This window comes from Mesoplodon bidens (assembly GCF_964165515.1).
Source record: "Mesoplodon bidens genome assembly, chromosome: 7".
Taxonomy (NCBI): domain Eukaryota; kingdom Metazoa; phylum Chordata; class Mammalia; order Artiodactyla; family Ziphiidae; genus Mesoplodon; species Mesoplodon bidens.
In genome coordinates, this window is record NC_138164.1 from 116,335,053 (window position 1) to 116,356,324 (window position 21,272).

A 21,272-nucleotide genomic window follows, 5' to 3' on the forward strand; every position below is an offset into this window, starting at 1 on the left:
ACAGGAGGAGTAGGGGCAGATACACAGGTGTCAGATCATTTGTCTCTGGAAGATGGGCATTCTTGGGCCTTTCATTTTTTTTTTCTCTCTCTTCTGTTTTTTCTACAAAAAGCACATACTGCTCCTGTGATAAAAATCATGTTAGGGCCTCCCTGGTGGCGCAGTGGTTGAGGGTCCGCCTGCCGATGCAGGGGGTGCGGGTTCGTGCCCCGGTCTGGGAGGATCCCGTGTGCCGCGGAGCGGCTGGGCCCGTGAGCCATGGCCGCTGGGCCTGCGCGTCCGGAGCCTGTGCTCCGCAACGGGAGAGGCCGCAGCAGTGAGAGGCCCGCATACCGCAAAAAAAAAAAAAAAAAAAAAAAAATCATGTTAAAGTTGGTTGGCATGCCAGTGCACCCAGAGGCCTCTTTCTGACCCCTCCCCTCTCCCTGCTGCATCCTCACCCACCCCAGCCTGCAGGAGTTTCTGCCAGAAACCCAGCACCACGCTCATTCTCCTGCATCAGGGTGGGGGAGAGCTGCTGTCTTCACTCGACAACTTGTCAACTTGCACCTGCTCTGCGGGAGCTCATGGTGTCGGGCGGGTGTGGGTGTCTGTGCCTTGGGGGCCCAAACCTGCGAAGCCACTGGTCTCTCCAGGACCCCTGGCCCCACGTTGGTGGCCCTGACCCCCTTACAAACTACACAAGCAAGGACTGGCCCCGCTGGATATTCTCCCCAAGTTGAGTAACCCTTCCTTTATTCCCACAACGAACCAGCCCCCAGGCAACTGGTCAGCTCCCTGAGGTTTCTTTGTTAAATTTAGAGATCTTGGTTGGTTTCAATAACTGACCATCTGGGCCACATGTGCTTTTCTCTTCTGCTGTAAATTCCCGCTCTGATGTTTTAAATTTACCAGTAGTGAGCCTGCGAAACCCTAGGCCGCCAACCTTGACCCTAGTTAAAGCAGAACCCTAGCCACCTGGCCCGAACCCCCTGCCTCCTCCCCACCTTGCTCTGTGGCCCCAGGTATGCCATGTGCATTCCAACACATGTGAGTAATAAACCTTTTTTTTTTCCCCCAGAGTTTCCTAAGGGTCTTTGTTGAAGGCTGCCTTGCAGTCACAAAGGCAAGTCCAGCCACGACACTGGTTATGGCTAGGCCAAGAGGGGCGCAAAACAGGTGTGTTATGAAGCTTTTAACCATCTTCCTACTGGTAGACATTTAGATTGTTTCCAGATCTGGACAGTTGCAAAATGCTGCAAAAAGACATTTTGAACATGTCTCCTAAGCTCATGCATGAATATTCCTCTTGATCGATACACAGAAATGCAGGGGTGTGTAGTGTTTTACATAAGCCAAATGCCATGCTTGTTACCCGAAAAACGTTTTGCCTTGTGGTGAGTGTTGAGCCAAAAGACACAGCCAAGCCAAAGATCCGGAGAAGGAAGGATTATTTCTTGCTGCAAGTAAGGGGAACACGGGATCTTCTCCAAAGCAGTGTCTCCCCGCAGAGTCCAGGGTTTATTTGACTGAAGTCAGGAGGGTCAGAAAAGGTCATCTTCACCCCTTAGATTCCGGTTGGTCTGGTGGTTGCGGCTTCAGGCAAATCGTCACCATTGAAACAGAACCGGGAGTCTTTACAACTGGTACATTATTTTTGCTGTTGTTACTTCTCTTGTCTGATTACAGTCGTTTGTTTCTGCGTTCTTTTGTTCCCTTAAGATCATCAATTACTGAGACCTGTTCAAGGGCAAGCATTGTGGCCCAGCTTAGATCACAAAACGGCTTAGGCCAAAAAATGGCTTCTGTCAAGAAAGCCATGCCTGGTTCTCTCTCCCAGGAAACCTACCGTATCTGCTGACACACTGACGCATTTCATCACAGCCAAGACAGATAGTTTCCATCTTTTCCTGTGTGGCAGCAGAACCAAGTGTCTCAGATACTCGATTTCTGTGCTTTAGGAAACTCCCACGTCCAGCCTGCTGGTGGGAAGGCGTAGAGAAAGCCCCGACGGCCTCTGTCTCCTTGGGGGTGGTCGGGGCTCCCCGCGCCTGCGCCCGCAGCTCCGCCTGGCGCCCCCTCCCCGCAAGGTGGCCTGCCCCCGTTCTGGGCGACAAAGTGGAAAATCAAACAGGGACGTCAACTTTTACCCCGGAGTTCAGCGGAAAGCGGCGAAGGCTTAACTGTGGGCGCAGGCTTGGCGCGCGTCTCAGAAAAAGGCCCGGGGCCAAGCCGGGGAGGGATGGAGGGTTGGCGGGCGGGCCCCTCCCGGGGTCTAGTGTCTTCCAGCCGGGGTTCGATGGGCGAGGGCGACCTGGCGCGGGGCTCTGGGCCCGCCCGGCCCCCACTCTCCAAGGCCCCGCCCCAGGACGTGACCCCACCCCCTGCCCGGGCGGAAGACGCAGCTCGGCCCTCTGGTCTGCGGTGGACACCCCGGAGGTAGGTCCGGGGTCGGGGCAGAGCGGGAGCAGGCCGGGGAGGGGGGCGCGGCGGCCCCGCGGCGTTTTGGGGGTCCCCCAGCCGCTGACCGCGTGGCGGACGGTCCCCGGGCCCGAGAAAGCGCGGGGGCCGGGGGCGCGGGGAGCCCTCTCCGCGCGGCATCTGAGCGGCCCGCCTCTCCCTGGAGAGGCCCCGGCCCGACCCCGCGCTGACCTCCGACCCCCGACCCCTGGACACATGCGGAGCCTTGGGCGGGCGTGGGGGGCTGCGGCGGCCCTGGGCGGCCCCGCGCGGACCCCGGCGCGCCCCTGCTCCCCGCCACCCCCCGCGCCTCGCAGAGGTAACCAAGCTGCGCTGGTAGCGGGGGGCGGGGCCGCGGGCGCCGCTCCAGGGAAGGAGAGACGAAGGCGCACCTCCTGTCTTCCGGCACGGTCTTGCGCAGCGGCCTGTCCGGGCACTTGGAAGCATTAATTAGGGGCCGTTGTTGAGATCCTGGACCCGCGACTTGGGTCCTGGGGAGCAGCCCAGCTGGTGGGGGTCCTGATTGCCAGGGAGGCCGTGGGCCGGACATGTGCTTGTTCCTGTCCAGATCAGGCACCCTAACTGGGGGCTTGTGAGGAAGGCTATACACGCGGCATCTTTGCGGGATGTTAACACTTTTTCATGGGTTCTCAAAGGGATCCGTGTCCTCTGGAGGCTAAGACGCCCACAGGCCAACCAAAGGGATACTCTGTGTCTAGTCAAGTCTGGGGGCTTGGGGGGCGCAGCTGCCGGTATCAGTTTCCTACTCTGGAGAGGCGAGTCCCCTAATGTCACACTGGATTCGGGGAGGGAACAGCCCGGGGAACGGTGTCAGGGCCGGAGATCCTCAGGGGCCCCTCCCCCTGATCGCTCTCCCGCGACGACTGAGGGTTCTGAGTCAGGGTTTGGGTGGCCACACCCTGGGCTGGGGGTGGGTGGCAGGTCTGGTTTTGCTCACGTGCTCTGGCCAGTGGGCTGAGCGGCCTCTCCCTGGGATGGTCCCTCCCTGTGATGGTACGGGAAGTGGCCAGTTACCCGTGCCCTCGTCTCAGTTTCTTAGCAGGCCCCTCTGCTGGGACGTGCACACGTGAATCTGAATCTTACCTGATCCTTGGCCCCAGGGCCCTCCCAGAAGGAATGTAACTAGAGCCTTTGCCTGGGCTGGCCCTCCTCCCCGCTGTGGGCTCGAACCAGCGGGGGCCGGCAGGGGGCATGCCCTCTTCAGCAAGGACGGGGCTGTGCCAGGCACGGACACAACAAACACGAGTGAAGCATTGTTCTCAGGAATCTGGGGGTTTCGGGGAACCGGGAACATCACATGGGTCTGAGTCATCCTGTCTCCAGAGACCTGGAAAGGCATGGCTTCCAGGCGCGGGTGTTTACTGAACTTTCTGTTCCTCTTGACTGAAAGCCCGCTCCCTGCCCCCCTCCCGGGCACCCCCCAGCTCATGGCTGCCGCTGAGTTCCTCTCCTGCTGGCCCCCCCTTCAGGGCCACAGTCGGCATCCGCCCGGGACTCTGGTTACTCATTTGTTCAGGCTCTCTGTGTGGCCCTGGTGAGGTTTCAGGACCTGTGACCTCCCATCCCAGACTTGCTGGCCAGAGGCCTCCCTCTTTTCTCAGCCTGCTTGGTGAGCTGGCTTCTTTGTGGGCTGGTCCCTGGGCTGAGCCGGGGTTGGGCAGAGGACGTGCCCTGTCCAGAGAGAGTCCCAGCTCCCAGAAGGGGCTCATGGAAGCAGGCACCCCGGGTGGCTACCCATGAATGCACCATCCAGAGCACAGGTCACTGGACCTGGGGTCCCCACCCCACCTTCTCTGTCCTGGCCAGGGCACTTGTGGCTGGCACCCCTCAGGAACTGCCAGCTGACCACCTGCCAGGGCTGCTTCAGGGCAGTGAGGCCTCAGGTGCTGGCATCCTGGGCGGGTCTGGCTTTGTGGATGCCGGCCAGGTGGGGCTGTGCGCTGCCTTCCTGTTCTCGGGGGGGCGGGGGAGAAGTAGGCTGAGTCGGCAGGGGCAGTTACCCCAGCACGTCACAGATTGGGGCCCCTGCGCTCTCCTGGCTGGGGTCTGTACACCGTCCGGGCCCACAGGCGCCACCTCCGCCGCACCCCCCCCCCACCCCGTCCTTGCTGGCGAGGCAGAGGCAGGGCTTCGGGCGGTGAGCGCCGGTCTCCCCTTCCTCGGGTGGGAGGGGCCCGGGGGGCTGGGGGATGAGAGCAGCCTCTGTCCCCGTGGCCACATCCCCCAGCTCTGCGGTCCGTGGCAGTCTTTGCCCGGGAGCCCTCTCCCATTTCTGCTCCTGGAGGCTGACATGGATAAAGGTGTTGAAGAAGGGAAACGAAGCAGGCGGTGAGGCTGTGGCTTCTGCTGGAATGTCCCCTGGGGTCCTGTTTGGACGTCTTCCGTCCACTGGGTCTCTGGCCTGTCAGACCTTGAGAGTTTGGCTGAAATCCTCTCCTTCTCCCCTGCCTGTGTCTAGGCAACACCTCGCCTCCCACCATGAAGCTCGACATCCAGTGTGAGCAGCTGAGTGACGCCCGGTGGACAGAGCTCCTGCCTCTGATCCAGCAGTACGAGGTGGTCAGGTAGGAGGAGCCATGCCTGCGTCCCCGGGGTCATCACCCCGCAGGGGGTGAGGGCTGCTCCCAGGTCACTTCACTTACAGAAGCATGATGTAAATTTTGTATGATTTTCACGTGCCATAAAGTGTGACTCCTTTTGTACTTTTTTCCAACCGTTCAAATGTAAACCCATTCTGGCCCAGGCCTGGTGGGCAGAGCAACCTGGCCCAGGGTCTCCTCCGCTCGTCCCCTTCCCCTGGGCACGCAGTTGCCGCAGCCGGCTCGTGTGGGCACTGCCTGTCCTCTGCCCCTGCCGGGCTGTGGGCTGGGAATCCAAGTCCAGGCTGACTTCTGCTGTCGAGGCCCTCAAACCCGCAGGTTCCTCAGGGCTCACAAGCAAGAGATGAGTGCCTGCCGGCTTATCTTTTTTTTTTTTTTTTTTTTTGGATTTAAAAGTATTTTATTTTTGAATAGGTAAGACATATGGTACAAAATTCAAAAAGACACCAAAGGGAATACAGTGAAAAGTCTCTCAGTCCTGTGCCCAGTCCACTCTGTTGCCCTCTGCATCAACTACCCTTGTTTCTAAGAATTTAGCCCACAGGTATAATTCCGTAGATATAATGTGAAATAACATGCACAAGAATGTTCATTACAGCATTATTTTTAATAGCAAAAGATAGGAAACAATGGAAATACCCATTCATAGGGGACTGATTAAATAAGTTATGATTTATCTGTTCAATGGAGAAGTATAAAGTTATAAAATAGAATGAGACAGCCCTTTATGTGCAAGTATGTATTAAGTAAAAAAAGTGCAGAACAGCATGCACAATATGCCATTTGTGTTTCTAATACAAGGAAGTATGTGTATATGCATGAATATCTTGGGAAGGGCGAGCAGGAAGGCGAGGGCTGGGAGGAAGAGCAGTGGGAACAGCGTTTAAGAAGGTGCAGTGCCCGAAGGGTACACTGAGGAATGGTGAGCTCTCCGAAGTACGGTGTGTCGTGTGCGGCGGAGCGGCAAGGGCGGGGTTAGCAGATATCCAATTCTTTTCCCCTCTGTGTCAGACAAACAGCAATAGCAGCGTAGGCTTCACTTTGTTGTATAACCTTCCTTTTTCCCTTAATCTATTTTGGAAATCTTACCCAGGCATTTAGAGCCACTTTTTTTTCTTATTAAGGCTCCATAGCAATTAATTGCTTCTAACCTTTGCTATTACAAACAATGCTATAATAAATAACTTCTTACATGTGTCATTTTACTTTTTTTTTTTAACATCTTCATTGAAGTATAATTGCTTTACAGTGGTGTGTCAGTTTCTGCTTTATAACAAAGTGAATCAGTTATACATATACATCTGTTCCCGTATCTCTTCCCTCTTGCGTCTCCCTCCCTCCCACCCTCCCTATCCCACCCCTCTAGGTGGTCACAAGGCACCGAGCTGATCTCCCTGTGCCATGCGGCTGCTTCCCACTGGCTGTGTGTTTTACGTTTGGTAGTGTGTATATGTCCAAGCCACTCTCTCACTTCGTCCCAGCTTTCCCTTCACCCTCCCCGTATCCTCAAGTCCCTGCTTATCTTTCTTCTTTTGAACTTATTTGAAATAGTTTTATGGAAGGTTTATGGAAGAGTCACAAAGACAGTGCAGGGTCCCCCGTGCCCCGTCGCCTGGGGCGCTGGTCAAAGCGAAGAGCCCAACACGGCCGCCTTGACTCATGTCGCTGGCTTTTCTGTGCGTGTCCTCTCCTGTTCCCAGCTCGTGCGGGACCCCCCACGGCATCATGGCCACGTCTCCACGGCCCCCCCTGTCTGTGACGGTCCCTCCGTCCCGCCTTGCCCTTGGCCGCCTGACTCTGGGGCCCGCTCACTGGGGCTCAGGTGACAGTGCCTCTGACGTCTTCTCAGGGTTGAGTCACACGTTTTGGCCAGACAACACAGAAATGACGTTGTGTCCTGCCTGGCGATCGTATTGTGGGAGCTGTTGTCACAGCAGTGCCACGTGGTCACCCCTAATGCTCGCCGTGACCACCTGATGCGGGGTGCCTGCCACTTCTCAGGGTGACACCCCTTCAGACTCTGCTCATGTCCTGTTTCTCCTGGGACTTTTTGCCTGTTGATCTTCGCAGCTGTTGGGGGGTTTTTTGCCAGAAGTGTTCCTGGGACTCTGCCTCACCGGGGTGTTTACTTTTTTCATTCCTTCCACGTTAATCACGTGTCATTCTCTGAGGAAGAGCTGGCTTTCCTTCCACCTGTATTGACTCAGTGGTTCACTTAATCGGTGGACGTGATCCTGGGTCAGGGTCTGGCACGTTCCACGCTGGCCTCTCCGAGCCTCTTCAGCTGGGCTCTGCCCTCGAGCTGCCGTCTCCAGGTTTGGTTTCTCTCCTGGGGGTGGAGGGGCACTTGTGCCCGCTGACCATGTCCCGGGGAAGATGCGGAGATACACGTCCGTATAGGTGCCAGTATCTTAACAGTTTTCATGAGACGATCCACGCGCTTTTGCTCTTTCCTTTTAAGATGTGTTGGTTGTGACCCACCTCGTCGAGTTCTTGGCCCAAGAACGGGTCACAACCTGCTGTGTGAAGTGACTGAGTGTCCGTCTGCAGGCTGGACGACTGTGGCCTCACGGAGGTGCGGTGCAAGGACATCGGTTCTGCGCTCCGGGCCAACCCCTCCCTGACGGAGCTCAGCCTCCGCACCAATGAGCTGGGCGACGGCGGCGTGCACCTGGTGCTCCAGGGCCTGCAGAGCCCCACCTGCAAGATCCAGAAGCTCAGGTGAGCCGTGCTGGCCACTCCTGGGCTCTGGGCCCTGAGGCACACCTGAGCCCTCTCGGGGCCCCCGCCTCACGGGCCCCGCCCCACCCCGCGTCCCCTCCTGCAAGGCCAGCTGCCTGGCCTCCCCGTGGGGGTGTGTGTGGTGGCAGCGGTTCTGTGTCCGCCTTGCTCGGGCTCTGGCAGACGGAGGGGTGGCTCGTCTTGCGTGGGAGCCGCAGCCGGCTCCTGGGGCCCGCTGACGGCCACGTGTCCAGCCTCCAGAACTGCTGCCTGACCGAGGCCGGCTGCGGGGTCCTGCCCGGCGTGCTGCGCTCCCTGCCCACCCTGCAGGAGCTGCACCTCAGCGACAACCCGCTGGGCGACGCCGGCCTGCAGCTGCTCTGCGAGGGGCTCCTGGACCCGCAGTGCCACCTGGAGAAGCTGCAGTGAGTGTGCACCCCACTCGGGGCCCCGAGGTGCCCGCGCCCACCCGTCCCCTGGGTTTCGGCTGTCTGCCCTGGGCAAGCCCCCTCCCCAGCTCATCGGCTGCAGGGAGCTTCGAGGAGGAGCTCTTCCCTGAGGCTGGGGCTGTGGCCTCTGAAAGCAGCTGGCAGCTGGCCTGTGACCCCAAGTGAGCACACAGACGGGGTCAGCCACAGAGGGAGGAAACTGAGCCAGAAAGCCCCAGCTCGGGCTGGGTGTCTTTCTCCTGGGTCTCTGGGCACCCGCCACCTGGGGAGATGGCCCCTCGGCCACTGCCATGCTGTCACCGCCTGGCAGCCGTCCGGTCTCTGCAGGCCTCACGGCCGGGGTGGGAAAGGAGACCCAGACAGGTGCCCCCTGGGCCAGGCCGCGTTCCTGCAGCCGAGGGGCTGACTGCCCGCCCTCCCCCAGGCTGGAGTACTGCAACCTGACAGCCGCGGCCTGTGAGCCCCTGGCCGCGGTGCTCAGGGCCACACAGGACCTGAAGGAGCTCGTGGTGAGCAACAATGACATGGGCGAGGCTGGCATCCGGGTGCTGTGCCGGGGCCTGGCGGACTCTGCCTGCCAGCTGCAGACACTCAAGTAAGTTCCGGGCTGGGGCTGGGGGGCAGGGCGGGGGCTAGGGGGGCGCCCCAGTTCCCAGCGCCTCTCGTGCCCCCAGGCTGGAGAACTGCGGCCTCACGCTGGCCAGCTGTAAGGACCTGTGTGGGATCGTGGCCTCCCAGGCCTCGCTGAACGAGCTGGACCTGGGCAGCAACCCGCTGGGCGATGCAGGCATCGCGGAGCTGTGCCCTGGGCTGCTGAGCCCCAGCTGCCAGCTCAAGACCCTCTGGTGAGCCGGCCTCCGGCCGGGCAGACAAAAACCTGGGGGCGGCAGGACACGTTGGGAGCCTCTCTGTGCTGACGGGGGACTCACCTCCGTAGGCTCTGGGAGTGTGATATCACCGCCAGTGGCTGCAGAGACCTCTGCCGCATCCTCCAGGCCAAGGAGACCCTGAAGGAGCTGAGTCTGGCGGGCAACAGTCTGGGTGACGAGAGCGCCCGGCTGCTGTGCGAGAGCCTGCTGCAGCCGGGCTGCCAGCTGGAGTCCCTGTGGTGAGGGGGCCGCGCGGCGCCAGGGGATGGGAAAGCCCGCGCAGAGGACCCTGGGTGGCCCGGGGGGGACAGCGCCGGGGGCTGGCGAGGTGCAGGTGCCCTCGGGGGGCGGGGGAGGGGGGGTGCCAAGGTGGAGCCACCCAAGGCGGGCAGAGACTTGGGGGAGGGGGGCTGGCGCTCAGATCCCCAGGGGCCTCCCGGGGCACCCCAGAGGCGTGGGCCGTGGTGGCCCCAGTCCCCGGCTGCCGCCCGCAGGGTGAAGTCCTGCAGCCTCACGGCCGCCTGCTGCCACCACTTCGGCTCGATGCTGACCCAGAACAAGCATCTCCTGGAGCTGCAGCTGAGCAGCAACCAGCTGGGCGACTTGGGCGTCCAGGCACTGTGCCAGGCCTTGGGCCAGCCCGACACCACGCTGAGGGTGCTCTGGTGAGCCTGCTGGGGGGCGCCCCGTCCGCCCGGGCTGAGGGCGGGGACAGCTAAGACTCAAGCCCGCCCGCCCCCCCCCCCCCCCCACACACACCGCGCTCCATGATCTGGCGGCGGCCTGGGCCCTGGTCGCACAGCCACCTGGGGGCGCACCCTCCGCCTGACCTCGGCCTTGCCCTCCGCCCAGGCTGGGGGACTGTGACGTGACGGACGACGCCTGTGGAGGCCTGGCCTCGCTCCTGCTGACCAATCGCAGCCTGCGCGAGCTGGACCTGAGCAACAATGGCCTGGGTGACCCTGGCGTCCTGCAGCTGCTGGGCAGCCTGGAGCAGTCCAGCTGCGGCCTGGAACAGCTGGTGTGAGTGGCCCTGGGGTGCGGGGGACAGGTGAGGCACACAGGGCGGGGTGGGGGGCGTGGCCGCTACCTCACCCCCTCCCTCCCTGCAGTCTGTACGACATCTACTGGACGGAGGCAGTGGAGGAGCGCCTGCGGGCCCTGGAGGGGAGCAAGCCCGGCCTGCGGATCATCTCCTGACGCCCATCCCCGGACGGCCCTCCTCCCCAGAGGAGTCCTGGCTTTAACCGAGAGAAGAGCTTAAATCAGCTCATTTTTGGGAGAGCATTTTAGGCACTTTATTAAAACGCTTTTCTGGCAGGAGGGGTCTTTGTCCGTTCTCGTGGTCTCCACGAGGCTCTGGTGTCAAGGGGGTGATGTTTTCACGAGCACCCTGCTGCCCAGCGAGCACCACAGACGTAGCAGCCTTAGGCAAGTCAAGTCAGGGGTCCGGGCCTGGTGGCGGGTGTGCCCAGCGGGGTCCTCCGTGGGGGTCCGGTCTGAGCTCCCCAGGTGCTGGCGGGGTCCTGCTCCTTGCGGCCTTGGAGGCCACCCCATCCTACAGGCCTTCACTGCCTCAGGCGTCCCGCCTGCACTAAGGGGCACCAGAACGCGGCCCCTGCCCTCGGGGCCTGGTTCACCTTGGCCAGCAGCACGCTTGGACCGCCTGTGTGTGGGCCGCAAACCCCGGCTGGGAGCTGCTCCCAGGGCCTGGCCGAGCCTGCCAATGGCTGGCTCCCAAGTGCTCTCCTGGTGGAGGCCGGAGCCCTGTGGACGTAAGGGCAGGGTCCACCCCGTCTCGCTGGCCTCGTCTGGCCGTGGGCAGACAGCGTAGGGGTGACCTGCCCTGAGCAGCACGATCAAGGTGTACACACTGGGCAGCTTTCAGAGGGTCGGCGCCTGGGCAGTAACTTCCTGCCATCACGACAAAGCCCTCCAAGGTACCCAGGGCCCTGGCTTTGTAACACCTTCCTCCAGAAGAGAGCAGGCTGTGGAAGATTGGGTGGACCCACCCAGGTCTGGGCGAGAGACGCTCCAGGGGAACCTGCACCCGCTGTGGGCCAGAAACCACTCCCGGGGACCACGCCTGGGACCAGTGAGTAACGCGGGCCTCCAGCCCTCCAGGGAGAGCGCAGGCCACAGGATGGAGGTAGTCTGGGACCAGAGCGACTGTGAACTCCGTGACGCCGAGAACCCCTGGTGGAGGTGGGCGGACAGGACGCTTGGTGTCTCCGCAGTGGTGGGACAGGCGTCGGCCCTAAACCCAGATCAAAGGTGACACTGGGACGGCAGCAGGTGGGGTGGGGCACACTGAGGCCCCGGGTCACACCCCTGATGTGAGGAAGCCCATGGAAGCCAGAGGCTGAGAAACTCAGCTCAAGGGCACAGCACAAGAGCAGCAGGTGGGGCGGGGTAACAACCGCCCTAGGTTTGAAATTCTCCCCAGAAGTAGTTACGGGAAAATAAACTAAGGAAACAAGTCTGCCGAGGCCCTGGCGCTCTGAGAGGCCCTGCCCTTGGGAAGGTCGGGAGTGTCACCCTTGCCCGGAAGTCAGGGCGCTTCCCTTTGCCGGTGCGTGTGAAGCCTGAAGACAGTGCACCATCACCCACACCCCGCCCACAACCAGCTCCCTCCAGCCGGCCCGAGGGGCGGATGCAGTAGGAGGCGCCAGGGGGACCGGTGACCCTCGTGCCTGCTGGTCGTCTGCCAGGACAGGCGTCCAGCCCAAGTGGCTCCCAGCTGCCCTCCGGGCGGCACAGGGTAGGGCAGGGGCGAGGGGCCGTGAGGAGCTGCGGAGCCGCAGGCCGTCACCTTGGCTTTTATTTGTTCTGTTTGCTCGTGGGGGCGACCTCAACCCTGGGCCACAGAGACCCTCCCTCATGACCCGCCCTCCTGACGGCGGGCACCAGGCCTTGGAGTCTCTGACTCGATGTGCGGGCAGCCCTGTCCACGCACCCTCCAGGTTGGAGGGTCAGATGGAGGCTCCCGAGGAAGTGGATCTGCCCTTTCCCAGCCACGCCAGGGCGTCCCTGGACGACTGTCCTTCACACGTGCCGCCAGAAGGTCGTGGGGGACCGGCGGGGCCCAGGGAGCAGAGAGGGGCACCAAGACGCTGCCGCCTGGGCCGGGCCGTCTGGGCACCAAGGCTGGGGGTGGCCGAGGTGGCGGGCTGACTGCACAGAAGGGGGACCAGCCGGCCCAGGGCGAGCCTCAGAGCCTCAGGAGCACACATACACACACACACGCACCCACACGTGTGCGCACACCACACACACACGCGCCCCACCCCACCGTGTACGCGGGAGAAAAGGGAGATAGAACCTCGAGGGCTGAGGCCTGCTGGAAGGCTCCTGGCGGGAATCCCAGAGGGTGGAGGGCGCCGGGCCTGGGCTCTGCCGGCCCAGCCGCAGCGTCAGTGCGGTGCTCGCACTCCCTCCCTCTCGGCCTCCTCGGACCCTGAGGGGTCGTCGGGCCCTGGTTGGCGCCCGTCCACGCTGCCGTCCGCCCTGCCCTGGTCGTCCCTGCCCTGCTGCTTCTGCCGCCGCGTCTCCTTGTACCTCAGGGTGATGTCCCTGGGGACAGCGGGGTCTGCGTCACCACCGGCCAGCCCACGGAGGTCCCTGGACGCTGCCCCGCAGGGGAGCTCAGAGCCTGGGGTGGGCAGGCAGGACCACCGGGGCCACAGCGCTCACCGCAGGAAGAAGCGCCAGACGGTCCAGGTGAGGGCGAGCACGGAGCCGAGTGTCCAGCACTGGGCGATGTAGAAGGGCAGGGACAGCGTGAGCGTGTGCGGGTCGTACTTCACCACGATGAGCAGCTCCGTGACGGTGATGGCCGCCACCAGCCAGGCCTGCTGGCCCAGCTTCTTGTGGAGCTTCCTGCAGAGGGAGGCGGGCGCAGGGGTGAGGCCCGAGAGCGCCCCGCCGTCGCCCCCGCCCCCTCCACGGCCCAGGCCCCGCCCTGGCCCTCACGGGTCGTCCATGAAGTCGTAGATCTCCCGCATGGCCACGCCGCCCACGTTGACGAAGAAGACTAGCCGCAGGAGGACCAGGTAGTGCTCAGGGGGCATCCACAGCACGAACTTCAGGTAGAAGGTGTTCAGCTCTGCCAAGAGAAACTGGGGGCAGAGGAGGGTGGAGGGCGCCCGGGGCAGGGAGGGGCGGGGGCGTGCAGGAGGCAATAGGCCTTACCACCAGGATGATGCCACACACGGCCAGCCAGCGGCGCAGGCTGGAGGCCGGCTTCCACTCGAAGCGGACCCAGCTGTAGGGCGTGAACTGGAAGACGATCCTCTTCATCTTGCCCCTGGAACCGCGGCCCGTCAGCCCAGGGCAACGCCCGCTGGGCACACTCGCCCCCGGCCCGTGCCGCCCAGCCCCCGGCCCCCCAGGTCTTTTCCTGGACTCTCTACTTCTTCACAGAGGGAGGTGGCTGGGAAGGGACGATCCCGAGAAGGGCCAGCAGGGAGTAAGAGGAGCGGGCTGGATGGGGACGGGCTGACGTCCCGGCCGCCACGAGGGCAGCACCCAGGGTCACATCCTGGGTGGAGTTTACAGAGGCAAGATCCTCGCCTGTAGCACCTCACGAAAGGACCTCGGGGCGGGGGCGGCCCTGCAGGCCCCACACTGGGGTCAAGGCCTGCGCGGAGCAGGGCGGCTCTCCAGACGTACTTGTAGGTTGGGATGTTCCAGAGGCCCTGCCACTTGTACGTCTTTAGGGACAGCCACTCGAGGGTCTTCATGCCGCAGTAGATGCCCAGCCCGTTGCAGACGAGCACGTCCATGATCCACTGGGGGCGGGAGGGAGGTGGGTGCCACGGGTCCCCAGGTCGAACGGCCCTGGCTGAGGGGACCCCATGCCGCCTGCTGCCCCCACGTTGTGGCCGGCCGGGACGCAGAGGGCGGCACTTACGTGGTCCCACCAGCACTCGCTGAAGTTGGGCAGTTGATGCTCCAGGCTGTATTCCAGGAACTCAAACATCACGCTCACGATTGTGCACATCCACCAGTCACGGATCATCAGGGTCTGCGGGCCGCCAGGGCGTCAGCCCCCGGCGCGGGATCCCCCAAGGACATCCCACCCCCTACCCCCGCCCCACTGCCCTCAGGTGGGGCGCGGCGGCAGGGCAGCTGTGGCTCTGGCCGCCCCAAGTTAAGACTTTGAGGGCTTCCCTGGTGGCGCAGTGGTTAAGAATCTGCCTGCCAACGCAGGGGACATGGGTTCGAGCCCTGGTCCGGGAAGATCCCACATGCCGCGGAGCAACTAAGCCCGTGTGCCACAGCTACTGAGCCTGTGCTCTAGAGCCCGCGAGCCACAACTACTGAGCCCGCGAGCCACAACTACTGAAGCCCGCGTGCCTAGAGCCCGTGCTCCGCAACAAGAGAAGCTACCGCAACAAGAAGCCCGCGCACCGCAACGAAGAGCAGCCCCCACTCGCCACAAATGGAGAAAGCCCGTGTGCAGCAACGAAGACCCAATGCAGCCAAAAATAAATAAATAAAATAAATAAATTTATTTTTAAAAAAAAGACTTTGAGGCAACTTGCAGGTATGTCGACGACTCGTGTGTCCAGACCTGAGGGTGCCCAGGGCTGGGTGGGATGGGGGCCAGGGGCCCCCCGTGGGTCTCTCCCCTTTGCTCTCCGGCGGCCACCGCAACGCCCAGGACACGCAAGGTTGGGTCAGGGCCCCCAGCTCGGCAGCCCGCCTGTCCTGCACCGCGGCCGCAACCCACCGCACGGCTGGAAAACGGCCCAGAGTTCAGGGCGGCTCCAAAACCAGGTACCCCGCCCAACGAGGAGGTGCCTACCTTCAGGTACCAGCCGATGAAGTGTGCGGGCACAAAGCCATCCAGCTTGTCCTGTGGGGCACAGAGGCAGGCCTCGCGCTCGGTCCACTGTCGTGAGCTGGGAAGGGGCCCCGCCGCAGCCAGAGGCATCCCTGCGTGTGGGTGGCATGGCCCCTGGTACCCTCACCCCATACAGTCCAGAGTGACTCGGGTCCCAGAAACATCCATGCCTGGGGCAGCGCCGAGCTTCACGCGTGGGAGGTGGTGGGGCCCCCACGTCATGAGGCCAGCCAGCCCCCTCCGGGCACCTACCCAGACGTTGTGGAAGGGGTCGGTCTTGTTGTCTGCATCATAGATGAGGCAGTTTCCCCCGTAGTCCCTCTCCGGCAGCGGGACCCCCAACCTGGGGTCAACGTACTTCAGAAACTGGCGGCCGTCCTGGACGGTCTGCAAGGGCGGCGGCATGTCAGTGGGGCGGGGTTTGGGGTGCGCAGACAGCACCTGCCAACCGCGAGGGGAAGCACTGTCTCAGCATCACCCCCACTTCGGGCCGGGCAGAGCGGGGATGTCCCAAGTCTGAGGACGTCCTCACGCCCCCATGGGACCCCAGGACCATGCCATGTGGCGTCGCAGGGGCACCTCCCGTGGGAGGGCGCTCAGATCACCAGTCTCCCCACCTCTCCTCCCTACGTCCGGTTCGGGGTCCAGACCCCACACCGAGGAACAGCACTGTGGGACACGCTTCTTCACGCAGTGCCCAGAAAGCCTCTCCCAGACACCAACGTTAGCCAAACAGTCCTCCAGCCTTGGCACAAAGTGGGCTTTCGGGGGCGTACCCTGGCAGAAGAGGACCCCCCCCATTCCTCCCTCCAGGTCCCCGCTGGCCGCCAGCTGGGGCCTCTGGTCCACAGGAGGCACCCTGGGACACCCGTCATCAGGACCCTGTCCCCTCGCTCCTGCCCTGAGTACCAGCGAAAGGGCACAGCGGGGAAGAGGCTCTAGGCTGGGGTGCCGAGACGCGGTCCGTGGTGTGTGTGGACAGATGACACTCAGACCTGCATCTTGTCACATGACTGAGGTGACACCACGAACAACTGAAACCCTCCCCCACAACGTGTGCCCTGGTAACACGGGATCTGAGGGCCAGACAGCAGGGCAGAACCCGACACCGCTGTGTTCCTGAGTCAGGATGGCCCCACGGGCTCTGCTCCAGAGCCAGGTCAGTAGGGGCTCAGATCCCTGGACACTCAACCCTCAGAGAAGTGAAAAACAGCACTGTAACAAGTCTCCGTCTCAGGGCATCTGAGGGCTGACGTGACCCAAGGAAGTCAGCTCCGGTCCCAGCTGAGAGCTTGCCACCCAAGCCCAGAGGGCCAGACCATGAACCTCCACTCCAGCAAAGGCCAGGGGGGCCGACTGACCCCTCGTGACATGGCTCTGGGAGAGGACAGCAGCCTGGGCGGGGGGCCTCCCAGAACCGGCCATTTATAAATCTGCAGACTCAGTGGTCAGGACCCACAGGGCTCCGCGCTGCCGGCCGAGAGCGCCCAGATCTTGGTTCCTAAGAGCATTCGTTCTCCAGTAAAGGAACCAGGCTCCCTGGAGAAATGGCAGATTTCAGGGCTGGGGCAGGGAACCCCCAAGATGGGCCTGGAATGTCTTCTAGCACCAGAAAGGAGGGAAGTGCTCAGAAACACAAAACAAAACACCAAGAACCCACGTACGTGGGGTATGGGAAAGCTCCCAGCAGCCAAGGCTGGAACAACTTGAGCAATGAATTAAGTACTGAACTGAAACCCGAAGTGTAACGCAGATACCTACCCACGAGTCTGCGCTGATGTAAGAAATGACTGATCACATTATTGAGTCAGGGAGAAGAGACAAACCTCCCACACAGAAGGTTTCCCATCGGATTATGGAGCTGCTCTCCGCCCCGCTGCGCAGGGGGGCCTCCCTCCCGAGGGCGAGGCATGGAGGGGACCCGACAGACACACCTCTGCCAGGGGGTCGGGGTCAGCACCGATGGTCAGAATCATGTGTCAAATCACGACAGAAACACCAGACAAACCCCCAGCAACCCTGATACCAAAATCAGAAAAAGACATTCCAGGCAAACTACAGAGAGTGTCTCTTATGAATATGGATGCAACAATCCTCAACAGAATACTAGCAAAGTGAATCCAGCAGTATATACAAAAGGTCATACACCACGACCAAGTGGGCTTTATCCCAGGAATGCTAAGCTGGTTCAAAATGAGAAAATGAATCAACACAAAACATCATGTTAATAAAGGGAAAAAACCACATGATCATCTCACTTGATGCAGAAAAAGCATCCAACCAACAAAATCTAATACCCTCTCATGAAAAAAACACTCAACAAATTAGGAAGAGTGGAGCTTCCTCCACTGACAAGGGGCATCTGGTGAGGGCTGAGGGCTCCCTGCTAAGAAGTGGGGGACGGTGTGAGGCCAGAGACGGACGGACAGACACTCAGGTTGGAAAGGAAGAAGTGAACTCCCCCTATTCCTGCACAGAGACCCCCTCAGGAACCCCCTGAACAGCAGCAGAGCTGTGGGAACGAATGAGCAGGCACAGAGGACCCAGACCGACAGAGCAACAGGCTGCGTTTCCAGATGCCAGGGACCCGCAGACCAACACGAAATCAAGACAGTCCCACTCAGGACAGCATCAGAAAGAGTGAGGTACTTAGGAATACATTTAACAAAGGAAGTGCAAGACATATACTCCGAAAACCACAAAATGTCGCTGAGAGAAATGAAAGACCCACGTAAGGGGAGGGGGTCCTGTGCTGCAGAGGAGGGGAAAACCTGAGAGAAAGTGTGGGCTTTAGTTAATAATGATTAATTGTAACAAATGTGTCATATTAGTGTAAGATGTTCATAACAGGAGACCCCGGGTGAAGAAACTCTCCGCACTAACTTCACAATCCTGTAAATGTGTCTTAAAAAGTTTATTTTAAATAAATAAAACAAAACATGAACCATTTAAAAAAATCAATCAGAACAAAAGCTGGTCTCCCAAAAAGACACACAAACATCCAACAAGCACATGAGCAGATGTTCAGCATCACCAGCAATCAGGGAAACGCAATCAAAACCGCAGGAGAGGAACTTCCTGGTGGCGCAGCGAGTAAGAGTCCACCTGCCAACGTAGGGGACACGGATTCGAGCCCCGGTCCGGGAAGATCCCACATGCCGCAGAGTGGCTGGGCCCGTGCGCCACAACTACTGAGCCTGCACTCTAGAGCCCGCGAGTAACAACTACTGAGCCCACATGCCACAAATACTGAGCCTGCGTGCCTAGAGCCCATGCTCCGCAGCAAGAGAAGCCAGGGCAATGAGAAGCCCGCGGACCACAACGAAGAGTAGCCCCTGCTCGCCACAACCAGAGAAAGCCTGCTCACAGCAACAAAGACGCAATGCAGCCAAAAATAAATAAATAAATTTATTAAAAAAAAAAAAAAGGAAAACCACGAGATATTTTACCACTTCACCACCCTGCCCCCCCCAAAAAGGAAAATAACAAGTGTTGGTGAGAATATGGAGAAATTGGAAGCCTGTGCACTGCTGGAGGGACTGTAAAATGCGTACAGCCGCTGTGGAGAATAGTCTGGCAGCTCCTCTAAAGGTTAAACAGAATTACTCAGCAATCCCACTTGTAGGCGTGTCCTCAAAGGAATGGAAAGCAGGGACTGGAACAGGTACTCACACGCCCACGTCCACAGGCACCAAAAGGTGGAGGCAACCCCAGTGTCCATCCATTTGAGTGGATACACAAAATGTGGTTTAAACACACAGTGGAACATTACTCAGCCTTAAAAAGGAAGGAACTTGACACAGGCTACACAGGGTGAACCCTGAGGACATTACGCTCAGTGAAATAATCCAGTCACAGAAGGACAAAACCTGTCTGATTCCACCCACATGAGGTCCCTGGAGGAGTCACATCCACAGAGACAGAAAAGTAGATGGTGGGGCCCAGGGCTGGGGGAGGGGAGAGGGTGAGTGTTTCATGGGGACAGAGTGTCCATTTGGGAAGACGGAACGTTCTGGGGATGATGGTGGGGAAGGTAACACGACCATGTGAATGTGCTTCGTGCCCCGCCCTGTGCACCTAGAGATGACTGAGATGGTAAATTTTATGTTATGTGTATTTTACTGTAGTTAAAAAATACTTTTAATTAAATACACTGCAATAAAACCAAAAAAACTGCACAGTATTCTACATACACACGTGTGTGTGCACACATGCTGTAAAACTGAACTGTGACAAACTCTGTGGAGTGCACTGATATCAATTTCCTGGTTTGATACTGTCTTATATATATATATATATTTTTTTTTAATTAAAGTATAGTTGACTTACAATATTCTGTTAGTTTCAGGTACACATGCTGTCCTACATTTGTGCAAAATATTGAGGACCTGGGTGAAGGAACACAGGACCTACCTGTACAATTTGTTCACAACTTCCTGTGAATCTACAATCGTTCCAAAACAAAATGTAAAAAGAAATCAACATGAATAAGCAATCTCAGTGTAAAATATAAAACCAGGTAGGTTTTAAAAGAAAGTATAGGAGAAAATCTTAATATATTGGTGTTGGACAAAGAAGTATTAGATATGACATCAAAAACACAAAAAGAAAAGACATAAGGACCGCCACTGTTAAACAACGAAGGCCCAGCATATCCAGCAAAGGACCTTGTAACCAGGACAATATAAAAAGCTGTCATAACTCAACACTACAAAAACAAACCACCCGATTTTTAAAAAGGGCAAAAAATAAACACTTCACCGAGGAGGATGTTCGTTTCATGGCTCGTAAATGCAGGAGAAGTTGGTCAGCATCATCAGCCACTCTAGAAATGCAATGAAATCCATAAGACACTGGCTAAAATGAAAGATCCTGGTGATGGCAAGTACCGCCAAGGATGAGAGAGGGTGCGGGCGGGACACAGCTGCCCCGGGAGTGAGACACCTCACCTACGACGCAGGAGTCCCTCCTGAGTGTTCATCCGCACGAAATGAAAGCTCAGGTCTACACAAGAGCCTGTACCTGAGGCTCAGAGCAGCTCCACGCACATCTGCCCCAAACCAGACACAACCCCAGTGTATGGACAGATGGCGTCCCTCCACCAGGAACCCCATCCACGGTGAAGAGGACCGGCTGTAGGTGCGCACGGCTTGGCTGAGTTTCAGAGGCAGTGAAGGCCACGCTCTGCACAACTCCACTCACACGAGACTTTCCAAGAGACAAGTGGTGGTGATGCAGGGACAGATGGCAGCTGCGAGGCCACTGCGAGGCCAGGGCCACGGACGTGGCACCCGAGGGGGCCTGGGGCTCTGTGCCTAACTGTGGTGTCCACACAAACACAAACAGGTGTTACAGCTCCCAGCCCTGCACGCCTACCCGAAATGCAAACCTTCCCACGCGATGATAAATCACTCAGCTGTCGCTGACTGTTTTGAGATTGTGAATCCTGAAGACCACCCTCAAAGGCGAGCCGATAAGTCCAGCAGAACAGGAGTATTAATCAGGCAGACGTTAGCGGCAACAAATCCTGATCCAAGATTTACTGAGGAGCTAAGTTTCCAACCTCCACCCCAACCCCCTTGCAGAACGTGTGCCAGAAGGGAGAAAAACACACAAAGCCACAGCTGGTCACCTGCAAAACCAGAAACAAGGCCCATGGGGACTGGTCCCGGGCCCACTGCCCACACTCAGAGCGCCTGTGCTGTGGGGTCAGGTGTGCCCCCTGCGAGGGCTCAGCCCTGCTCAGATCTGGAGCACCCGCCGGGCGTCCACGTCTGAACCCATCGTCCCCCGGCCACGTGGCAGCTGCGCCCAGAGGTCCAGGCCCGCTGAGAACAGAGACTCTGCCGCAGGCGATGGCTGGCGCCTTCCCACCCCTACAGCCCCTGCCCCCTTCGGGTGGGGTCCAGCCTCCTACCAGAGCCCTGGGGGCCGATGCGCAGAGCATTCTGTGCCACCTCCACTTTCACAGTTCACCCAACCAACAGACCCGCTTACCTGGAAGAGGATAAAGATGAGCACCAGCTCGTAGACCACACTGACGCAGAGCCAAAACCTCCAGTAGGCTGTACAGACACAGAGAACACAGAGGCATCAGGGGGCGCCGCCCTGCGGCCCGCGGCCCCGCCCCACACAGCTCCCTCACGCACGGCCTCTGCTCGGGGCCCTCAGGTCCCTGGTAGAGACTTCAGAAGCAAGATCTAACTCAGGGCTGAGCAGTTTCTCTCTGACTGTTCTTCCTCCCTTCTCTTCCATTCCCGTCCCTAATCTTTCCCGCAGCACAGAAGGCCCGCAAACCACCGGATACGAGCAGTGACAGCAAACA

At 59.7% G+C, this 21,272-nt stretch overlaps 2 protein-coding genes across 5 annotated transcripts in view; one reads left to right on the forward strand and one right to left on the reverse strand.

Moving 5' to 3' along the window:
- Positions 1 to 10,419, forward strand: part of RNH1 (ribonuclease/angiogenin inhibitor 1) — a 116,701-nt gene extending 106,282 nt beyond the window's left edge. The window contains exons 1-10 of one of the 3 annotated variants that reach the window (XM_081240166.1): positions 2,279 to 2,418; positions 4,919 to 5,024; positions 7,611 to 7,781; positions 8,036 to 8,206; positions 8,655 to 8,825; positions 8,905 to 9,075; positions 9,168 to 9,338; positions 9,594 to 9,764; positions 9,952 to 10,122; positions 10,212 to 10,419. In XM_081240166.1, coding sequence (XP_081096292.1) covers positions 4,939 to 5,024; positions 7,611 to 7,781; positions 8,036 to 8,206; positions 8,655 to 8,825; positions 8,905 to 9,075; positions 9,168 to 9,338; positions 9,594 to 9,764; positions 9,952 to 10,122; positions 10,212 to 10,299 — 1,371 coding nt within the window. In that variant the 5' untranslated portion in view covers positions 2,279 to 2,418; positions 4,919 to 4,938 and the 3' untranslated portion in view covers positions 10,300 to 10,419. Of the gene's footprint in view, positions 1 to 2,278; positions 2,419 to 4,916; positions 5,025 to 7,610; positions 7,782 to 8,035; positions 8,207 to 8,654; positions 8,826 to 8,904; positions 9,076 to 9,167; positions 9,339 to 9,593; positions 9,765 to 9,951; positions 10,123 to 10,211 lie in introns of those variants that run through there. The other 2 variants (XM_081240168.1, XM_081240167.1) reach the window with 2 other exon arrangements.
- Positions 10,420 to 10,566: 147 nt separating this feature from the next.
- PTDSS2 (phosphatidylserine synthase 2) overlaps positions 10,567 to 21,272 on the reverse strand; it is a 29,591-nt gene continuing 18,885 nt past the window's right edge. The window contains exons 4-12 of one of the 2 annotated variants that reach the window (XM_081240164.1): positions 20,945 to 21,012; positions 15,200 to 15,334; positions 14,909 to 14,959; positions 14,012 to 14,125; positions 13,771 to 13,889; positions 13,291 to 13,405; positions 13,072 to 13,217; positions 12,793 to 12,978; positions 10,567 to 12,672 (exon numbers count right to left, since the gene is read on the reverse strand). In XM_081240164.1, the coding sequence (XP_081096290.1) occupies positions 12,513 to 12,672; positions 12,793 to 12,978; positions 13,072 to 13,217; positions 13,291 to 13,405; positions 13,771 to 13,889; positions 14,012 to 14,125; positions 14,909 to 14,959; positions 15,200 to 15,334; positions 20,945 to 21,012 (1,094 nt within the window). In that variant the 3' untranslated portion in view covers positions 10,567 to 12,512. The remainder of the gene's footprint in view (positions 12,673 to 12,792; positions 12,979 to 13,071; positions 13,218 to 13,290; positions 13,406 to 13,770; positions 13,890 to 14,011; positions 14,126 to 14,908; positions 14,960 to 15,199; positions 15,335 to 20,944; positions 21,013 to 21,272) is intronic. The other variant, XM_081240165.1, reaches the window with a different exon arrangement.